The sequence below is a fragment of the Phascolarctos cinereus genome, unplaced genomic scaffold (genome assembly GCF_003287225.1).
Source record: "Phascolarctos cinereus isolate Bilbo 61053 unplaced genomic scaffold, phaCin_HiC Scaffold_9;HRSCAF=440, whole genome shotgun sequence".
In the NCBI taxonomy this organism is placed as follows: Eukaryota; Metazoa; Chordata; class Mammalia; order Diprotodontia; family Phascolarctidae; genus Phascolarctos; species Phascolarctos cinereus.
This window is the reverse complement of record NW_027556402.1, coordinates 34,246,245-34,268,950: the sequence shown is the minus strand read 5'-3', so window position 1 is coordinate 34,268,950 and position 22,706 is coordinate 34,246,245. Positions and strand designations below refer to the sequence as shown.

General features: G+C 39.2%; 1 protein-coding gene across 1 annotated transcript in view; it reads right to left on the bottom strand.

Moving 5' to 3' along the window:
• Window positions 1-21,978, bottom strand: part of EIF4E (eukaryotic translation initiation factor 4E) — a 50,525-nt gene extending 28,547 nt beyond the window's left edge. Inside the window, exon 1 of the mRNA XM_021008365.2 lies at window positions 21,800-21,978. Within this exon, the coding sequence (XP_020864024.1) occupies window positions 21,800-21,817 (18 nt within the window). The 5' untranslated portion in view covers window positions 21,818-21,978. The remainder of the gene's footprint in view (window positions 1-21,799) is intronic.
• Window positions 21,979-22,706: the final 728 nt, after the last annotated feature.

The window sequence follows — 22,706 nt, the reverse complement described above, 5'->3', positions numbered from 1 at the left end:
AAATGGAAACATACTAGAATTATTCAGCAATTTCACTAGGCATGGATATTGAGGAGTCTTCTTTCCAGGTCCAAATCATATGGCATCCACACTAAGTTACTGTAAATTTTGTCTACAAAAGGAATATAAACTTCAAAGAACCTCGCGTTTTGAGGTAGCATGATGTAGAAAGAAAACTGAACTCAAAATCAGAAGATCTAGCTTTGTGTGACAGCTGCCGTTCGTCATATGACTTGGACGAGCTATTATTATTTGTGCACTACCTCTCTCATAGGGCTATTCTGAACAAAGAGCTTTACAAACCATTAAAGGAGCTATTTCCTATACTCCCCAATCCCTGAAGACACTCTGCATAATGTTTCATTACACAGTAACTAATTTTAATTACAATATGCCATGTATTACAGGCATATGCTGCTTAATATCTCTAACTGGTTCCATGGGGGAAAAAATGGTATTAGGAGAAAGAATATTACATACAACAGTTTCATAGGAACAAGACTCTAAAATGGAAAAATCTAATGATGTTACAGCAAAATTTCTTTACTTTTGGATGAGGTATGAATTACTACAAGCATATGTCATATGCTCAAATATCATGTCAGTCCAGCTGATTTTTACATCCTAAATATGCAATGTGTTTGCTTGGATGGTACTCTGTAGATCACCCTACTACTGTGCAAAAGGAAAAACAGTCCCAACTACACTTCATACACATCAAAGCACATCAATCCATTAACATCTAAACAGAGAGATATCAGGCTAAATTAACTAGATCCTGTAAGTGCCTATACTAACTAAATGGCAGACAATGTCTATTACAGGATATGTGAAGATATACACAAATAATAAAGACATCAAAAGCATAAATAAAAACATGGGGGGGGGAGAAAGACAGTCTCTTATCTGGTAACATCTTATATATAAGCCTCAAACTTACTGGTGATACTCATACTTAGAGGTACTACCAAACTGTCTCTCCGCCCCAATAACAATAAAACCCAAAAACCTACTTCACGCTGCCATGGAAGTCAAACTTGTAGGCATTATCCATACAAGCAGGAGCAGCTCAGTTGACTCAGGATAATATATTTCTATATATAATGTATATAATATGTAGATACATTATATATATATAATATATACACACACACATATATATCCCACTACACCCCCCCAACACTTTCAGAAAGCATGATGAAGTCCGAGGGTGCTACAGACAAATCATCTATTGAAAAAAAATCTTGTCTAGGATCATTTTTGTAACATGGAAAAAGTGGTAGGATGGGGGGGGTGAAGAAAGGTGGGCAGCTTATCTATCTAAAATATTGCCAAAAAATCTATTGGACCCCAGAATTCAGGCTCATAATTAGCACCATAACACAGTTACATAATGAGCTAAATAAATACAAAATAGGCTTTTGAAGGCTAGGCCAGGATCCTACCAACTACTTACTATTTCTATGGGAAAATGCATATTAAACATAAAACCTAATGGTTTAGTGAAGTAGAACAAGACCAAGATTCAGAGTCAGAGAACCTAGGTGGTAGGGAAGCTACTTTACTTCTCTGGACACCTCAGTTTCCTCATCTGTACAAAAGGGAATAAGACTATATGACCTCTCAAGTCCCTTTCAGACTACCCAATCATAACTTGTAAATTGCTTAAACACTTCATATAAAGAAATATACACATTTGTCAATTCTCAAACAAGTTTACCAGAGAAAGGTATTTAACTAGGACACTTTTGTGGATCTAGGGCTTTTGTCTAGGTGAGACCTGAATAGGCAGAGCGTACATTCACAGTTGGGTGACAATGGAGAACACACAGGCAGATCCAAATCATTTTCAGAGTTTATTTTGCTATACCTCTATAGTTCCAGGCTAGACCTAATCAATCATCCTGCAAATGCCACAGGTCACAAAAAGCCACCTGGATGGGGCAAAATCAATTAATAACAAAAACCCAGCATTATAGCTTTAAAAACTAGCACGTCTCCCTGGTGATGTGTGAGTTCATATATGAAGAATAATCGCATGACGGACCACTGGCTCAACTGTGTATTTTAGAAAAACCCTCAAAATCATGAGGCATGGTTAGTCCATGTTTCTTTTATCTAATACAACTAGGCAGATAAAAAGCTAATCTATTATTTCTGAATGTATTAAGGAATTGTGAAAATGCCCCTTCTTTCCCTACATCCCTAGCTAGGAAAAGTATCAAGATACAGTGATTAGAGGGCCAACTCTGGAGTCAGAAAATACCTAGATTCAAGTCCTATCCCTGACACATACTATGTGACCAAACAACTAAGATTATGTATTTTAGAAAAGTTGCTGTCCACATCCAGAAAAAGAACTATGGAGTCTCAATGCAGATAGAAGCACATTAGTTGATCTCTTTTTTTCCCTTTGTTCCTTCTTTCTCGTGGCTTCTTCCATCGGTTCTAATTGTTCTTTACAAAATGACTAATGGGAAAATAGGTTCAACATGAATGCATATGTAGAGCCTATATCAGACTGCATGCTGTCTTGGCGTGGGGGGGAGAGGAGAGATGGGGAGAAAACGTGAACTCAAAATCTCATGGAAGCGAATGTTGAAAACTAAAAATAAATTTTTAAAAGAGTAAGGAAGTTAACCTGGGCTTGATGTAGAAAAATAAAACAAGAAAACTCCCCCAACAGAAATATCCAGACAGAATGGGACGTCTCAGGAGGTGGGGGTTTCCAATAAATGATTATGTTCCAACAGAGAGGCTAGACGAACAAGTGTTGCAAAAGAGTGTCCTGTGTAGCTACGCTTTGGACTTGATTGCCTCTGAAGTCCCTTCCATCTCAGATTCTGTGCTTCTTTCTATGAAGCTCTTCTGCCTATTCCATCCCACAACAATCTCCTCATCTGACATTTTGTTGCACTTTGCTGTTGGCACACACACACTTGAGTATGTGATTGATTACTCCTTACTTTCTGGTGTCTTTTTTTCTCTCTCCTCTGACTACATTTTAAGTTCCTCAAAAGAATCAGATGCTATACTTAAGTCTTTGGTCCTCTGAGCACCCAGAAGAGTGCTGAGAGCTCTTAGTAGGTCCTCAATAAATGTGAACTCATTTCAAGAACAACAAAAAAAGTTGCTGATAAGACCCTATAGGGAAATCCCTGGTTTAGTCCAAAAATAAATATTAAAAAAAAAACAACAATTAAGTGTACATGAGTCACAACTTCTCCAATTTCTGGGGGAGTATTTCACACCACAGGGCAGCTAGGTGGTACAGTGGATAGCACACAGGGCCTGGAATCAGGAAGACTCCTCTTCCTGAGTTTAAATCTGGCCTCAAGACACTAGCTATGTGACCCTGGGTAATTCACTTAACTTTGCTTGCCTCAGTTTCCTCATCTGTCAAATGAGCTAGAGAAGGAAATGGCAAATCATTCTACTATCTCTGCCAAGAAAACCCCAAATGGGGTCACAATGAGTCAGACACAACTGAAATGACTAAACAAAATATTGTACCACTGATTCAGATTCACACTTCAATACGCAGCCATGTGCACAGTGATACCATTTAAAAATAAAAGTAATTCAGGGCGCTAGGTGGCTCAGTGGATAGTACATTGGCCCTGGAATCAGCAGCACCTGAGTTCAAATCTGGCCTCAGACACATGATAGTCACTAGCTGTGTGACCCTGGGCAAGTTACTTAACCCTGATTGCCTAGAGCAAAAATAAATAAATAAATAAAAGTAATTCTCATGTAACTATCTGGTAAAAATGGGAAGTTAAAGGATTTACACCCCAACAATTTGGGTCAGATTAAATCCGGGTTTTAATGACTCTACAACCAGCACTGGCCACACCATGCCATAATGACTCTCATGCTTGCCCACACTGTGGTAGGCATTTAATACATTTTTGCTAAACTGACCTGAAGTCCAGCTTTACATTTCATGAATCACACTGTGAGGCCATATGGTGGGCAGGGAATGAACCTTGGAGCCAGGAATCAATTAACAAGCACTTATTAAGTGCCACTATGTGTCAGTCATTGTGTGAGGCACCTAGGCATTATAAAGTACAATGAATGTAACTTCCTACTGTTAAGGAAGTCACAATTGGGGGGGGGGGGCGCGCACGCAGCTAGGTGGCGCAGTGGATAGAGCATCGGCCCTGAAGTCAGGAGGACCTGAGTTCAAATCCAGCCTCAGACCAAATACTTGACACTTACTAGCTGTGTGATCCTAGGCAAGTCACTTAACCCCAATTGCCTAAAATAAAAAAAAGAAAGAAAAACAGGAAAAAAAAGGAAGTCACAATCTAAGGGAAGAGATAAGAACACACACAAATATATACAGAATTAATATAAAGATAAAATACAAAGTATTTGAGGAGGGATGGAAGTAGCAATTAAGGGAACCAGAAAACAGTTCATGTAGAAGGTGACATGTGAGCTGTCTTGAAGAACAAGAGGTATTCTTTGAGGCAGCGGTGAGGAAGGAGTGCATTCCAGGCATGAAGAACAGCCAGATACAGTGTCTGTACAAAGAAGAGAAAGAAGGCCAGGTTGGATGGAGGGGAGGGAGAAGATGGTTGTTGGTAGGACCTGAGGGGCTTTTAAAAATTAAGCAGAAGAGTTTATATTTGATATTAGAAGGAAAATGGAACCAATGAAATTGACTGAGATGAAGAATGACTTTGGTTCAAGTCTGACCTCTGATACTGTATGACCTTGGGCAAATCACAAGCTCTAGATAGCTCTCCAAGACTGTAAGTTGCAGAAGAAACACTGAGAGTTTCCTCATCAAGGAGGAGTTCCCTGGACCAATAAAATCTCAGGTCTAAATCTTACCCCTATCCCTATTCCATGAAACATTCTCAAAGTGTAACAGCTTATTATTTCTCCCAGAGTTTGGCACACTGCGTGGCAAACAGATCATACAGAACCTCATAGTTAGAAAGGAACTTACACGATTTCTGATTTCGCCAGTACCTTAACAAAAATATCCTTATGTCATCCCTAACAATTGTCATCTAGCCTTTACTTGAAGACTTTTAGTGAGGGGAAACACGACCATTCTGCTTCTGAGCAACTTTTGTTTGGTTATTTTTTTTATATGTAGCCAAAACCTTACTCTCCTGCTGTGTATATTTGATAAATGTTTACTGAATTGGGGAAGGATTAATTTTTATGTCATTGTCTTAAGCACCTCATGAAACTGGATGAAGCTCTGAAGACAGAGAATTGAAGACACATAGGAAAATAATATACTATTAGGCAATTATCACTAATAAATAGCACAAATGAAAGCCTGCAAACTATAATAATAAAGAGTTCAACAAGGTTCAAATATCAATTCAGCTTAGCCAAGTTATGACTAATCACAAGCTATTTTTAAAAATAAGAATTTTTTTTTTAACTTGGAAGCTTCTCAGACACAAACTGAAGAGACATAAACAGCTACCAAAATCTGAAAGACCAAAACGCAATCTATAATTAATATCAAGGCAGTAGTATATAAGAACTATTAAGAGCCATGAGCACCAAATTACTAATATTCACGTTTCCATTTTACTGATACTCAAAAATTTTGGAGGAACAATATATGAAGCAAAGTGGGAGGATTGAGCATAAGAACATTTTAACAGAAGTTCTAAATTTTATTTATTTTTTAAAATAAATTTGGCTTCCTTTCAAATTAAATTTTGAAATATTAAATAAACTAAAACCAATGGCTGGTACAACTAAATTCTCTTATCACAGATGTGGTTTAAATTAAATGTGCTTTAACAGCAAATTTAAAGTAACTGCAAATAAACTTCACAAAAAAAATTTAACACAAAGTTCCATAAACCAGAAATATTTAAACCCAGACTATAGTTCTTAAAGTAAAGTGTTATGGCTTCAGTAAATATTCTAATTTATAGCATAGTTTTGATGAAATTTTACACTGAGGACATCATGTCACTGATATCAGAAGATATCAAGCCTAAATTAATCAAGCTTGTTCTGACAATACAGCATAACATATATTTTCTATTCTGCAGAATCCATTTATAAACATACTTGCATGTATACTATCAGTTAAAGCATGGCAGAGCTTCAATCCTCACAGCTTCACAAATAAAATACTGTTGTTGTATGGTTACAGATTCACAACCCCTTAATCACGGCCATCAGTCATCAAGACTGATCTGAGAAGCACAACCCAACCCATCAAGCCACTAGAAAAAAAGAACCAAACTAATCACCTACTGAGAGTGGGTCAGGAATATCATCTTTGCATATGAAGGGCAACAGCACGTGAATAAAACATTTTAGAGGAATCTAAATGGAAAATATGTATTATGAAGGCTTCTTTCGATACACTTAAAAGCAAGAATTACTCTTCTCTGACAAATTATCCAATAAGATACTTCAAAGCCTCTCATCCATTCTCATAAGCAGTAGTTATAGCTGTATGAAAAGCTTACAAATTTATATATGACTTTCAACTCTTATCTCATCTTATCCTCACTACAGCTCTGAAACAGGCTAGGCTGATAACATCTTCATTTTACATACGAGAATATAAGAGATCCACATAAGCTGACTGTCCAAAGCTACAAAAGTCATCAAAGTAGGAGCATTCACTATTCCACGTAAACAAAATCTATGGGTCTACTACACAGAAATTGAGGGAATCCTCAATGAGAAGGGAACAATCAGGCTTTTGCAAGCAATATTCAACAATGGACATCTTTAACATCTCCAAACAGAAAGTTGTAAAGTAAGTATGTATAAGATCTCACTGTATTTATTGTTTACTGTGTACAAAATGTCATTGATTTAGTAGAACAAAATAATGCCTCATAAGCTCTTACAGCAAGGTATCTCCAATCAACATAATTCAAAAGAATCCTTGGAAAACATAAATATCCCTAAGGGAGTGTCCATCAATTACAGAAAGACTGATCAAATTGCTGTATGGTATATGAATGCAATGCAATACTATTATTACGCTGGTAAGAAATGATCATAGGGATAGATTGAGAGAAGCCTGGGAAGACTTTTGTGAATTGATGCAAAGCAATGTAAGCAACATTTTGCAGTAGACCAGTTTTCTATAATCATAAAATTGAAAGTGCAAAGAATACAAGAACTAACTTGTGCTCACTGTTTAAAGTCTATTTAAAAGACCCCAATATATGAAAAGCTCTTTCCCAGTAAGTTATTTCCTAAGAATTTGTTCAAAAAATTCATTTAAAATTCCTTAAAAGAAAAAATGGAAACAACTTTAACAACTCTATTATTATAGTATCAAGCATGCGTATTCATGCATATTCACTAAAAGTGTTTCCCTTAACATGGAGGATGTCCAGCACAGACTCCATATGGAAAAGGAATTCCCTATAGATTGAAATTTTCCAGATGCTCCCATTTTTATGACATTGTGCCGATTGCACCAAGCTTTAGAATTTACAGAGCCTCCTAAATGACATTCATAATCATTCAAAAGTTTGGCTTAAAGTTACCCGCACAGGAAAAACTAAATAGATAAAGAAAATGTATTGTCTAGATTTATAACAAGAAACTAGACAAACAACTCAGAGTTGTATTTACTACTGGAAATACAGCCTGGAGATACAAATGGGAGGAGCTAATATATATACTAAGTTTCAACTGAAATTCACATCAGACTGAAAGAGCCAGGTCCTTAAGGTTACAGTGACTAGGTAGAAGATAATGTCTTCTGTATTATTTCTACTAATAAAACCATATTAGTTCCTTTTGCTGGACTAATTAATGGTGCTAAGGACCACTAATTAAACAAGAACTTTTTTTCCCTCTCTTTTCAGTAGCTGTTGTTGCTGAGAAGATAAAGGGGTATTTGCACTGAGAAATGCTATAGTCCAGTACAATATTTGAGGGGCAGGAGGCACAATCAGTGACCTGGGAGGGAGGGGAGATAGAGGGTGCTACTCCTAGGACTCTCAGGTTTACCATGAGTGGTAGTTGATAAGCAATTTTGATGGTAGTGGTAAGGATGAACAGACCCTTCTCCAAAGATTGCTTCACTTAACGATGACTACAGTGACCAATCTTGTAGCAGAACTGTTGGTCTTGGGAGCACTGCTATTCTCTGGGCAAGTAGAAGATTGCAGGCAGGATTTCCAGAAATTACAAAACTCTCTTACTAACCTCAAGATTCCCATAAAAGCAAAGGCCTATACTTTTCATACTAACTGCTGGTTTTGCTATGTGAAACAGATGCAGAATATCTCTAAAGAACTAAATATGAATATCACAGAAAACAACTGAGAATATAAGGACTTCCTGCCTAGATCTGAGTGCTGAAATGGGAAGCAGAATCTACCCAGCTCCCATGTAACTTACTACTGCAGCAAAACTCTGAAATCCACTTCACATCAGACTGAATAACTTCTTCAACCACAAACTACAAAAAAAAAAAATCAGCCATAAGAGAACAGATAATAACAAAGGGGGACTCTGGTCCAGCAAAGTGAAAGCCAGTTCTGGGAAGCCCTACAGATCAGAGAATGGATACTTATAACCTGGTAAGGTTCAGTGGCTTGAGGCAATAATAAGGAATTCCCAAAGAAACCAAAGAGTGGGGACCTTGGCCAAACCCTTGTGAAGCCCTTGACACAGAGATGACAGCCCCAGACCCAGGAGCTCTGAGGTTTGTAGATGACAAAGAAGTGCCTGAAGATCTAGCACTTTAAACCTCAAAGGTGATAGAAGGTGGAGAACCTGAGAACAAAGGGCCAACCAATCCATACAAAAACTCATCAAGGAGTTAAGCATGGCCCAGGTTTAAGAGTCCTAAATCAGGAACTAAACAAAGCTGAAACTAAATAAAGCTAGTTCTATATGAAGACCTCAAAAGACTTAAATCTGTAAAAACTGTAAGCCAAGAATCAAAGGAAAAAAAAGGATTTTCCATAGGGACTGCATGAATATCTAAAAGAAATGAAGCAAGAGACAAATTATTAAATAAAAGCTCTCAAAGATTTGGAATAACTCAGAAGTATAAAACCTAACCCAACCAATTCTGAAAACGAGAACAACAAAACTAGAAATCAATGACTCCATGAAACAGCAAGAATTAGACAAATTCAATTTCATAAACAGTATATGGAGCTTCCATGTCAAATAAAAATACTACAGGCATCTAGAAAGCAGTAGTTCAAACACCATGTACTACAGTCAGAATTACCATGGACCTAACACCTACTACTCAGAATACAGATTTCTTTTTTGATTTTTTTGGCAAGGCAGTTGGGGTTAAGTGACTTGCCTAGAGTCACACAGCTAGTAAGTGTTGTGTTTGAGGCCACATTTGAACTCAGGTCCTTCTGATTCCAGGGCCGATGCTCTATCCACTGTGCCACCTAGCTGCCCCAGAATAAAGTATCTCAAAAAGATATACACCGAAAATAATTTGTCCTGCAAAGTTGGGTAACTGAACCATTAATAGAATTGGACACTTTCAAAAAATTCTGATGCAAAGAGTAGAGCCAAATGGGAATCTAGAAACATAAATTTATTGGAGCAATTGTAATGATGACGCATGTAGTGCTAACATTTTAATAGGGGGAAAGGAAACAAGTATACCAGCAGAACCTTAATATCTTCAGAAGGTACTGAGGGCGCTACATAAGAAAAACAGATTCTGCTGGTTGATTGGTTCTATTCTATGGGTCTGAAGAGGGACAACAGAAGAGATGGTAACAGGGATATACTGGTATAGAAAGGGAGGAGATGGGACTTGCTAGTTCTCGTAACAGGTTGCGTGAAAGGAATATGCAAACATAGGGGGAAGCAGACATCAACTGAATATTCTTAGCAGAAATTCACAAAGAGAATCAAACATAGTTTGATGTAGAAATATAGTAAACTCAATCGGGAAAAGAAGCAGGGATAAGAAAAGGGAAAGGGGTTTTCAAGAGGGAGGATAATACTAAGAAAGGAATAGTCAAAATAAATAGCAAAAGAAACTTCCTGAGGCTGAAGGGGAGGGTAAGAGAAAAAAAGAAAAGTAAAAAACTATAAACTAAAAGGGTGCCTCAGGCTGCCTCTTCCAACAACTGAGTAATATCGAAGCAAACTGTGGTAGATGAATGTAAAGCAATATTATTGTGCCATAAGAAATGTCACAGGGCAGCTAGGTGGCGCAGTGGATACAGCACTGACCCTGAAGTCAGGAGGACCTGAGTTCAAAATCCGGCCTCAGATCAAACACTTTACACTTACTAGCTGTGTGACCCTGGGCAAGTCACTTAACCTGAATTGCCTAAAAAGAAAGAAAGAAAGAAAGAAAGAGAAAATTGTTGTTTAGAGCACCCGCCCTGGATTCAGGAGGACCCAAGTTCAAATCCGGCCTCAGACACATAACACTAGCTGTGTGACCCTGGGCAAGTCACTTAATCCCACTGCCTTGCCAAAAAAAAAAAAAAGAAAAAGAAATGTCACAGAGATGATTTTAAGGAATCCTGGATAAAATGGAAGCAGAAACAACAGAACACTTTTTTACAAGGACACCAATACTGCAAAGAAAAACAATTTTGAAATAATGAAGAACTCTGATCAATGCAATGACCAGCATTTTTTGTGTATGTCTCTTGCTCACTGTTCATACAGCTGAAGTGGCAAGCCCTTATCACTTCACTGGTTTTTCAGCTTTAAGTCTCTCCCCACTTCAGTCCACCCTCCACTAAGTTGCTGGAGAGATCTTCCTACAAAGCATAGGTCTGATGATTCACCCTTCTACTCAATAAACTCCACCAACCCCTTATTATTCCCTAGGATCAAATATAAAATCCTGTTTGGCTTTTAAAGCCCTTTATAACCTGATCCCCTCCTATCTTTGTAGTCTTCCTACACCTACCCTCCCCCAACATACTCTGCATTCCATGGACACTGGCCTTCCATGCCAACAGTAAGCCCCTTACTCTTCATGTCTGAACTAGGTAGATGTTTATACTAGCTTTATCCTACCTTTCGAGAGTTCTTACTCTTCACACCCCCCAACACTCACTGTGAAAAGGACACAACAGCCTCCTTGCAGTCCAAAAACACTCCATTCTCCTAAGTTCCTCTTCATGGGGTGTTCCCCGAAAATATTATCCCTCCTGGCTTCTTCCTTTAACACTTAGCTCAATTCCCACTTTCATTAATAGGCCTTTTTCCTGGCTCCCCTTCACTGATACCCAAAAATTACCTCCCATTTATACTATATAATCTTAAACATACTTCTTTGTTTTCAAATCATCACCTCCATTAGCAGGTGAAATCCTTTACAGCAGGGATCCAGTTTTTGCCTTTCTTTGTATCCTGAGTACTTAATACATAGCCTGACACATAATTAATGCATAATAAATGCTCCCTGAGCACAACCACCTCCAGATGAAGTCTTGCAGAGGAGTTCTGATGAAGTTACTTATCTCACTGCCTGACAGAAGGGATAGACAGGGCCACTATGTAGATTTGTTTTGCTCAATTTTACTTACTTGTTACGAAGAAGTTGGGGTTTGGTTTTGGTTTTTTTCCTCTCAGTTTCTAATGGGGGTAGAGATGAGGGGTTATTGAGAGACATACAAAAAGGAGGGCCACTAGAACTTTTTAAATGCACAAAAGCCAACAGAAAGAGGTTGGGGGGGGACGACAAAAGCAGACAAGCAAGACCATTTCAAAATGAACATGAAGCAGTATGAAATATATTAAATTTCTTACAGAATCTTTTTTCTACTGTGCGTATGAAAATTCCTTTCAAGTACAGAAATTTTTTTTAGTTTAAAAAAAAGTCAGTGGAGATGAATATAATGGGCATAAATAGTCTGCAACACAGAAACACTGAAAAACTCCAAAGAAGAAATGAAGAACTGCTTCATGTTCATTTCAAAATTGTCTTGCTTGTCTGTGCTTCCTTCTGAACTTCTTTCTTTTGGATTAAATTAAATCCATTTGGATTAAAATCTAATGAAAATCTTAGCATTTTTTCCAAAGAAAACACAATACGTTTAATCATCAAAATGATGATTCCTCAGATTATCTCTCAAGGAAGGATCTAAGCAACAGAACTTCAGACAGCCCTAGTAAAATACATTTGTGTCCAGGAATCCCAATCTTCTTCCTCCAGAAAAGCAAAAAATCTCTTTCTAATTAACAGTCTCCTAATAACATGAATAATATTTTGCATGTGAATAACTTCATACTTTTCTATTTGCTTTCACATATCATAAATCTCATTTGATCTAAACAATCCCATTCTTTTTAGCCTTGCAAAGAGTTTATTCAATACCAAGTAATGACATGTAGCAAAAAAATTAAAAGGTTATGTAACAGAGGGACAAGACAGTTTTTGCGGGAGCTAATAGTGACCTAATCTTAGTATGATCATGATCCTTTTACTTACTGCCTGGGGAGAACAGAGGAAATACTAGAAAAGCTACACCATAATCTAGAGATTGAGGCTGAAGGAAGAATATTAAAAAGAAATGCATTAATATATAATACAACAAATACTGGTTTTACTTTTCTTGTCTAAACTGATGATAAACTAACAAACTATGATACATGTAAGATTAAGAATTCAAACTTCAAAAATTGAATGATATAATTGGCAAAACACTAACAAATGTTGCAAATAAAAATACACAACAAATCACAGAATTAAATAATCTCGTAGATTTGGGATCTACCACTAAACGTAAGCATTAGTTATCTAGCAACACACAAACCATCCAAATACACAACAAAAACCATATTTCAGTTCTAATTCAAGTGCATAAAGAGATTTCCTAATTATCAACTTAATTCCTAAGGTTGGAGTATTATTTCATGCATAAATCCTTTCCTATCTACCCTGAGTACTACCTACTTGGTATTTAAAAAAAACAAAACAAACAAAAAAAATGTAGGGGCAGCTAGGTGGCACAGTGGATAGAGCACTGGCCCTGGAGTCAGGAGGACCTGAGTTCAAATCTGACCTCAGACACATAACACTCACTAGCTGTGTGACTCTGGGCAAGTCACTTAACCCCAACTGCCTCATTTAAATAAATAAAAACATATTCTAAGGAACCTTCTAGCTCTGACATCCAACAGAACATAAACTTCTTGAGGGAATGGACTTTTTGGGGGGGCAGCTAGGTGGTGCAGTGGATAGAGCACTGGCCCTGAAGTCAGGTGGACCTGAGTTCAAATACGGCCTCAGATAACACACGTGATACTTACAAACTGTGTGACCCTGAGCAAGTCATTTAACCTCAATTGCCTTAAAAAAAAAAAAAGTACACAACTAAACATGCTTTTAGTATTCTTTTAGTTGTGATCACTATCTCCTCATCATTGTATAATGTACAACTGTACATTACATGAAATCAACAAATTAATGTGAAAGCTATAGAATTTGCTCCATATTCTATTTAGATGACCACTTAAGAAGGGTTTCTTAATAAAAATAGTACCAATCTTTTAAATAGAGCCCACTTGTTGACTGCCATTACAATAATTAAGTATTGAATTTAAAACTAGAACTCCCTGCAAACATAAATAGCTAACTCTGGTTTTAAAGATTTCTGATTCACTTTCAACAAATAATTGTTATACTTTTTTACAAGTTCCCCAAACAGTAGGTAATTTTGACAATTACCATTTATCTATTTACCAAACACTGAAATTTTATTAAAAATTAATAGACTAGCATAGCCTAGGGAAATTATGCTTTTTTTCCCACATGAAACTGCAAATCCATTATGTACAACTTGCTCTTCCTTTTAAATAATATATAATGAAGTCATCATGTAACTTTCTTTTTTTTACTTTCTTCTCCCCCATGGCTACCATTAGATACAAACATATGTACACAAATATATAAGTCCATACTATACATATTTCTATTATCAGTTCTTTCTCTGGACACAGATCACATTTTCCTTCATAAGTCCTTTGTAGTTAATTTGGGTATGAAACTATTCTTATAAATAAATTCTTTCTGGCTGTACCACTTTCACTGGCAAAAATGCTATTTTCATTGACAAATATCAACCACAGTCAAATCAAGCAGACTGGGGAAATAAAAATTGATTTTCTTTTAAGACATGACAACAAAATTTCGACCAATTATTAATGCATGCTTCCTCAAGTTTATTTGGTCTCCAAATTCAGTGTTACTTTCTTGGGTTTCTCCTACATTATTTAGAAAATCATTTATTACTGAATATAGGACAATAGGGTAGCTTCAGCCCCCCCCAAAATTGGACTTTTTAAAAAAATCACAAATGTTAATATCAAGTACCAACTTAATCAGAATTTGCAAATAGTACCACCCAATGGTATATATTCATTCAAATTAAGAAATATGAAGGAGTTATATATTGTGAGTAGAGGAAATACATATAAGCAATCTATTATTTCAAAAGTTCATTTACAGAATACCAACAAACGTAGAAAAAGCCTTTCTCAGAATACAGCAGTCTTTAGGTTACCAATGTTAAAAAAAAAAAAAAGGAGAATAAAATGGATCTTAATATGATAAGCATTTGGGAAAGTGGGTAGGAAGACTGGACTCAAGTGATTTCATTAGTATTAGGCATTCCAGATAAAGAAATCTCTCTGCAAATAAGATTAACACCTATCTGCTCTATAATTTGAAGGTGCCTAGGGTACAGAGATATTAAGTGATTGGTCCAGGGTCACAAAGCCAGTATGACTGACTTGTATCCAGGTCTCTTCCTTATTCCAGATCTGCTCTATCCACTATGTCCCTCTGTAATCTTATGAACATTATGTACCCCAGACCCCTAAACTATCATTTTTTGTCAAAAAGAAACACTAGAAGACTTTCCAATAACATTAGAGATAAAGAAAAGATGTCTATTATCATCATTTCATACAGTACTAGGACTAGCTACAGCAAATAAGACAAAGAAAAAACAAACTGAATGAACACAAGCAAAGAAACAAAATTACCAATTATTTCTACTTAGATGATATGAAGTTAAAGAATCTCAGTCACTCAATAAAAAATAACTGTAGTAAAATATAAGGATATAAAATATGCCCACAAAAACCATCAGCATATAAAATAAACACACTCATAACAAAATCCAAGAGGGAAGAGAAAAAGAAATTCCATTAAAAATAACTACAACATGCATAAAATACATCCTTAGTTAACCTAGCAAAAAAAAATACTCATCAGTATTAACTACACAAAACACTTTATAGTAATCAAGGAAAACATAATTGGAAAAATATTTATTGCTTATTTTGCCAATACATATTTTAAAATGACACTAGTTTAGTTAATATGCTACCAAACAACCAAAAGGTTACTTTAGAGAACAAAATAAAAAATCAAAAGTGTCAAAGTGATCATAAAAGATGAGATGACTTTATACATAAAACTTGTTTTTGCAAGAAAAATCAATGTAGCTAAAATAAGAAAGAGAAGCTGCTGACTGGGTAAATTACAGCAAACATTCAAATCAAAAGCACTGATAAAGCAATGCTTGAGGATAAAAATATGTCAAATATATATATATGAAAACAGATACTCTCTCAATGAGACTACATTCTATTAGGGAAGGAGAAAGGAGGGAAGAACAGGAACACGAGAAGATACGACACAAATATTAATAAGTAAATACAAAACATATCAGCCAACAAACGTTTGAATAAGTGCTTATTATGTGCCAGGTGCTGTGATAGGTGGTGTAACAGACAAAATCGCAAGAATTCCTTGTACATGGTACTTTATTAATAATATTCCTGCCCTTTACATGATCTGGACAAATTCAAAGCTTTACCAATGTTGCTTTAAGACAACATGTTTTCTAACCACCCCTTCAATTTGTTCAAATCACGTAAAGTGCAGGAATATTAATAAAGTACCATGTACAAGGAAAACAGGAGGGCAGGCACCAACAGCTAACAACTAGGTAATCAGGAAAGGCTGTGTCTTGAGCTGGGACTTGAAGTGACCAAAATAAGAAGGGTTCATATTTTATCCTAGATACAATCAGAGAGGCACTAAAGCTTTTTGATCATGAGAGTAACTTGGTCAGAGCTGTGCTATAAGGAGATTAATTAGGTGGCTACTGCAGTAGAACAGTCCAGAAGTGGTGATGGCTGAGTAACTAGAAAGGAGATTAACGTTAAGAGATGTCTGTGGAAGTGGAAATGACAAGAGAAGAGTGATTGGACATTCAGAATGAGGGAGAGTGAACAGCAGAGAACGACTAAGGTTGTGAGCCTGAGTGACTGGTAATATTGGCGGCACCCTTGACGAAGGGAAAGAGATGGTGAGAATGGGGGAGTTGGGGGTACAAGAGGGGATAAATTCAATTTCATACAAATGAAGTGTAAGAAGCCTCTGGGGACAACCAAGAGATGCTCAGCAGAGGGTCTGCGACAGGGGAATGGGGCTCAGGAGAGCCATGAGGGCTGGCTATGTAAATATGTGTGTGAGACTCAGCAAAGAGTTGTTGGAACAGAATTCAGGATTCACTACAATATATAAGGAACTGATACAAACAGGCAGTTTTTAAGAGAAATACAAACTACCAACAATCATATGAATGACCGAAATCACTAATAAAAGAGACTAGAATTGGACTTGTGATTTCTTTGGTATGAAAGACCTAGATGAGCAAACTTGCTCAATCAATTCAAGTTAGCACCTTCCTTGCAACCTACAGCACACATCAAGACAAAGTGATGTGACCAGGGTCCACTATACAGTTGAGTAAGGACTTGAATCCAGATATTCCTGATCGGGAGACCAGCTCTAGATATACTACTAACTAACCAACCAACCAACTAACTAAATAAATAAATGAAGCTTGGAGGTTTCCTCAGTCATACAAATAAACAAAAGTGGTGAATATTAAAGGGGTGGTTAGAAAACATGTTGTCTTAAAGCAACATTCACAACCCATCTAGGGTTTTCTTAGCAAAGATACTGACACTTCCTTCTCCAGCTTATTTTACAGATGAGGAACTGAGGCAGACAGAGCTTAAGTGACTTGCTCAGGGTCACACAGCGAGGAAGTGTCTGAGGCCAGATTTGAACTCACAAAGACAAGCCCAGCACTCTACCCACTTCACCACCTAGTGCCCCTGTGAATTGGTACAACTGTTCTGGAAATCAATAGAAAACCAAAACAGAAAATTCACTAAACCATACATACCATTTGATTCAACATATCATACTACTCAGGATTTATCCCATGTGGATTAAAAACAGAAAGAAAAGTACAATATATACACATGCATAGCAACATTTTTATTTAGTAGCAAAGAAATGGAAACAAAATGAGTGCCAATTAATCAGAGAATTGTTAAACTGCGGTATTTGAAGGCAGCACCAGTGGATAAAAGAGCAATGGACAGGGAATCAGGAAGATGTGAGTTCAAATCCTGCCTCAGGCACTTACTATATGTGAGACTCTAGGGCAAGTCACTTAACCTCTCTCTGACTCAGTTTCCTCATCTGTAAGTCCAAATAATCATAATCATAGCACCTACCTATATATCTCTCTGTGAGGATCAAATAAAAAAATACTTGCAAAGCAATTCACAAACATTAAAGTGCTATATAAATGCTATTATTATTTCATGGAATATTACTGTTCTTTCAGATATGAATTTTGAAGTCCCAGGAACAGCAGGGAATAGGGTAGCATGACATGGTAAAAAGAAAAAGAGTCAGAGGACCTGGGTTCAAATTCCTTCTCTTTTTAAGGACTTTGTGCAAGTCACTTAACCTTGATGGGCTTCAAGAGTTTCATCTTTAGGGGAAGCTAGGTGGTGCAGTGGATAGAGCACTGGCTCTGGATTCAGGAGGATCTGAGTTCAAATCTGGCCTCAGACACATAACACTTACTAGCTGTGCGCCCCTGGGCAAGTCACTTAACCCTACTGCCTAGCCCCCCCCCCAAAAGTTTCATCTTTAAAATAAAGGGGTTGAACTGGATGGACTCTTAAGGTCCCTGACATATTTAATCTATTATCCTATAACAGCAAGTTGTCTATAGTACTGATTATCAAATCAAAAATCTAAGTCACCCATTTTCATATAAATTTAATACACTGGGTTCTTGGCTAAAATTTCCTATGCTGTACAAATTCAACCACTTTAAAGGTATGATTTCACTTTATTCAACAGATGTCTCTTTAACCATTTTATGTTAAAAATCTGAATTTTCATATGCTGTATTCTTTAAAACAAGAATGCCTTTAAAACTTGCCCCAAAGTATGCCAGCCAACCAGCATCCATTACCCATAGTTACCACATTAAATTATGCACACATGCATTTTAAGTATTTTCCCCTAGTAAATAAATCTACTGTAGGAGGAGCATTTAAAGCTGCTTTTCTAAATACTACAAAAAATGAAAAAGAGATCAAAGAAAAGTTTCTCTAAGTACCAGGTTCACAGAATATTAACATAGGGCTGAAAGACAACCTTAAAAAAGAGGTTAATAAACAGTCAATTCAACTCAAAGTCTGAAATTGCATATACTAGACTCTTAACCACAAAGGTCCCACCCCCAAGAAATCCAAAATTGTATTCCACAAGAATTTATCAAGCACCTACAAAGTACTTGTTAGGTACTTAGGATTTCAGTCAAAGAGAAACATAAAAACCAAATTAAAATGGCTTATACTATTAAACATTATACAAAACATAATATTTTATACACATTATATAACATTATTATATTAAAAGTACAGTGAAGTTCACAAAAAGGAAAACTAGCTGTCAAATACACCTATCACCAATACTAGCAATATTTGGTTGTGGCCTGGTCATAAAATAACTAAAAGGACAAAAGAGGAAAGTCATATTTTAGCTCAAACAATTTACTTCAACAGAAAACTCTCAAGAAAAGAGAAAATTCAATGTTCTCTTTCCACAAAGGAAAACTGAAAAAGTATCACACATTCTGTGTCCAAGGAGCAGGTGTCCTTCACCTCAGAAGAAGCTGAACCATAAAAAATACATTTTACCTAAGCATAAAATGCTAGCTGCTTAAGATTTAATCACGATGAATTTAAGATTTTTATGCAAAAGTTGTTTTCCCTTAAAACATTATAATGAAGTCTGACTCAATGTACAATTCTGTTTACAGAGCTAAAGAATAGAGGTCATGGCTTAGGGAGCATCATTACTAAACTAAATCAAGTTAAATTGAAACCAGAGGTGAACATATTTATTTGTACAACTTTCTTGGTAGTCTATGAAAAGGAAGTTTATAAGTTTAAAACATGTGAATAAGAATAAAACAACTTACATTTTAATTACGCACTTTGCTGGGTTATTAGATAAAATTTTAAATTGTTCTCAAATGTTTAGATATTCATAAGTCTGTTTCAGAATTGAAACGCTATCAAACACATTGATACTTTGTAAACCCTAAACCAAAAGGTTACATATTTTTGACGTCTGCATTTCCCTAAGATCAAATGTTACAAAAGCAGTACCAAAACTCAAACGATTCATTATTTGTTGTAATCCAGATACATAGAAGCTTTCTAAATTCCTCCTTGAAAAGAGGACAGGTAGAAAGAAATCACAGTAGTAAATGCTCATTGTGAGATTCCCAAGCCACCTCAATCAGCCCTGAATCAACTTGCTAGTGTTTCAAATTATAGGCTGCAGAACTGCTTTAATTTGTTCTCTGAACTGGCTATATGGTAAAGCAATAGTGTATAGTTTTGAAAATCCCAAGAGATTAAGAATCCTTCATGGAATTACACTATTATTTTAAAAGTTATTTACTCCAACTACTAGCTTGGTTCCATGGGTAACCTTGTATAGTGGATGCTACACCAGGTCCAGTTTGAAACAGACATAAGAACCTGAAAATATTTTAAAAGTTAATGCCATGTTAATAAGTAAAATTAAACATTCTGCTTCTTTTTATTGCAGAAACTTGAGTTCTAAAGCTAACAAATTTATTCCCCAACATTTGTCTTAAAAATTATATTGACATCAGCCCTTTATCAAAAAGCATCAATGTAGTGTAAGAAGCAATTACGGCTACTCAAAAAACCTACTCTGTGCAGGTCTGAGGGAATTACTTCATAAGAAGGCCCAGAACAAAGTAGTAAGGTACATTAGGAAAAGCATTGAATTTGGAGCCGAGTACCTAGATCTTGGCTCAGGTACTTACTAGGCCACATCTTTTAACATTTCTGGACTTCATTTTCTCACATATAAAATAAACACAATTTAAATCACATGTATGTGTGTATAAAAAAATTAAGCAAGTTTAATGTTAGCACACAGGTAGGGTAATAGGTTTTTCAATCACAAAATGAAAACAAGTATGTTCAATGATAAAGTACTTTTCACAACTATAACTACTTTTCTAAATACATAACAAGTACGACAGAAATTTATTGTCCCTATGAACACAACTTGGGGTAGGGGACTAGGAAAGTATTCTTCAATAAAATGGAGAGAACTGTCAACTGTAAAGGAACAAAGTTCTGAAGGAGTTATTAAGATCTTAAGTTATTTACTATAAAACTGATAATTCAGTCCAATTATCACTGAGGTGCTTTAGAGTCTGGGTGTTATAAAGATTTAAGACTGCCACGTAGGGGCTTAGAGGTTTCAGCCAGTAGGGCAGAGGCGAGCCCCACATACTGAGAGACACATGTTTCAATGTCCTTTGGGCTGGGGAGTGCAGTGTTATTTCCTACCCTAGATTAGTTTGCTTCTCACAGCCCAACGTGAGGCCTGTCTGAAATTGACTGGGAGGGGATCGAGTAAGGCGGGCAGAAGGCACCGGCAAGAAATAAAATACCCAGTTTTGTAAGAAGTTCCGCTCTCCCTAGTACAGACCAAGAGGGCAAATTTCCCAATCCATCTGGACTCTAAGGAATCGGAGATTCCGGCCTCCTTCCCACTCCTCCAAGGCATGCGCAATGCGCGCTGAACACGGGGGCAAGGATGAATGAATGGAGGGCAGTGGAAAGCCCGAAGCGTAAGCCGGCCCCCGCCGCGCGTGAACTAGGCCCCGCAGGGGCCGCGACCGCCCCCCTCCCCTCCCCTCCCCTCGCTTCGCTCCTCCCTGACAGCCCGGGCCGGCGCCGAGGGCCGAAGACAATGTGCTCTCGCAGCTCCTTCCCCCCCAAAAGCCACTTTGGCCGGGAGCGAGGCGGAGCTGCACCCCCCCCCGCCCTCGGCCCCACGCGCCGCCAGCCCCGGCCGGCGGCACGCGCGCGCTCCCCGAGCCCCGGCGCCCGCCCTTCTCCCCGCGGCTGGCGTGGTCCAGGCCCTCCGCGCGTGCCGCAGCCCGCCCGCCAACCCCCGCCACCTCGCGGGGCCCCCGCGCACGCCCCCAAGGCAGCCGGTGGCCCCGCCACCAACCCTCCCCGTCACAAGCAAGCCTCACGCGCTCGTCCCCCGCCCGCCAGTCCCGATCCCGCCGACTTCCCCCCGCTTGGGCCCCCAGCCCCGCGACCCGCAACTTCCCCACCCGGCCCCCCCTCCCATCCGGGCACCTCGCGCTCCCACTGCCGCTGGCTCCCCGCCGCCCCTCCCCCACCTCTCATCTCTCGTCTCGCCTGCCCCCACTAGAATTGTGTGCGCTACACGCCGCCGCCGCCTCCCCGGCGCCCCCAGTCGCCGCCGCCACCAGGGGGTCAGCGCCCGACGGAGGGGGAGGGGGCGGCGAGGGGCTGCGTGCGCGCTGGGAGCGCCGTCCCGCGGAGTCTCCCGGCCCCCGGGGAACAGGGCGCGGGGACCCGGTAGGGATTGGGGGGGGCCGAAAGCAACACTCACCGGTTCCACAGTCGCCATCTTAGATCGATCTGATCAGACAACCGCTCCTGAAGGGGGGGTGAGAGTAAAAAAATGAAATTCAAACCGGATTGGCCGGTCGCCTCCCACGTGACGAACGTGTCCGTTTGGCCCGGGCAGCGCCTGCGCAAGGTGGCGGGTGCGTGGTAACCGAGGGCTTCTGGGAAGTGGAGTCTTTTTCCCCCCCCTCCCCTCCCCTTAAGCGAGGAGGAAGGCTGGGAAGAGAAGGGCTGATCACGTGGCTACGGAGGCGGTGCGGCACTGCGCGGCGGGCGGGTGAGTGGGGCTAGGAAGGTGAGGCGGAGGTGGGGTTCGGTCCGACTGCGAAAGTGAGGCGGCTGCGGGAGGGGGTCTCCTCCGTCTTGCGTTCTTCCTCTGGTTAGAGCTGCCGGTGCGCCATCGGCCCCCGGCTCCCCCGGCTTCCCATCGTCCCCGTGGACTCAGCTCATAGGAAGAAACCTCATTGGCTGCGCGCCTCCGCAAGGCTCCGGGGCCGCCTTCACTTGGAGTCGTTGGTTCCTCCTGCCACCCTGGTCCTCACAGCCGCCTTCATTCTCTTCTCTATTTACTAGTGAACGGAAAGGAGCAGCGGGGACGGGCGGCGGGCGCGGCTAGCGCCGGCGCCTCCCGGCCATGCCTGCCCGGAGCGGGCTCTAGCAGCGGGGGCGGGAGTCGGCTTTTGGAGGCCCGTGGCTCGGTGCTCGCTGTCCGGCCGCGTCAGGCGCCTGGAGCAGCACCCGGCGGCCCTGGTCACCCAGCGCCGGACTGACGGCCCGGGGTGGTGGGGCCTGGCTAACAATGAGCCGGGCCCCAGGCCAGTGACTGCCTCGCGGGGGCCTCGGCTCTTCCCGCCTGCGGCCTCAAAGATGACTGAGCTCACAAGGGCGCG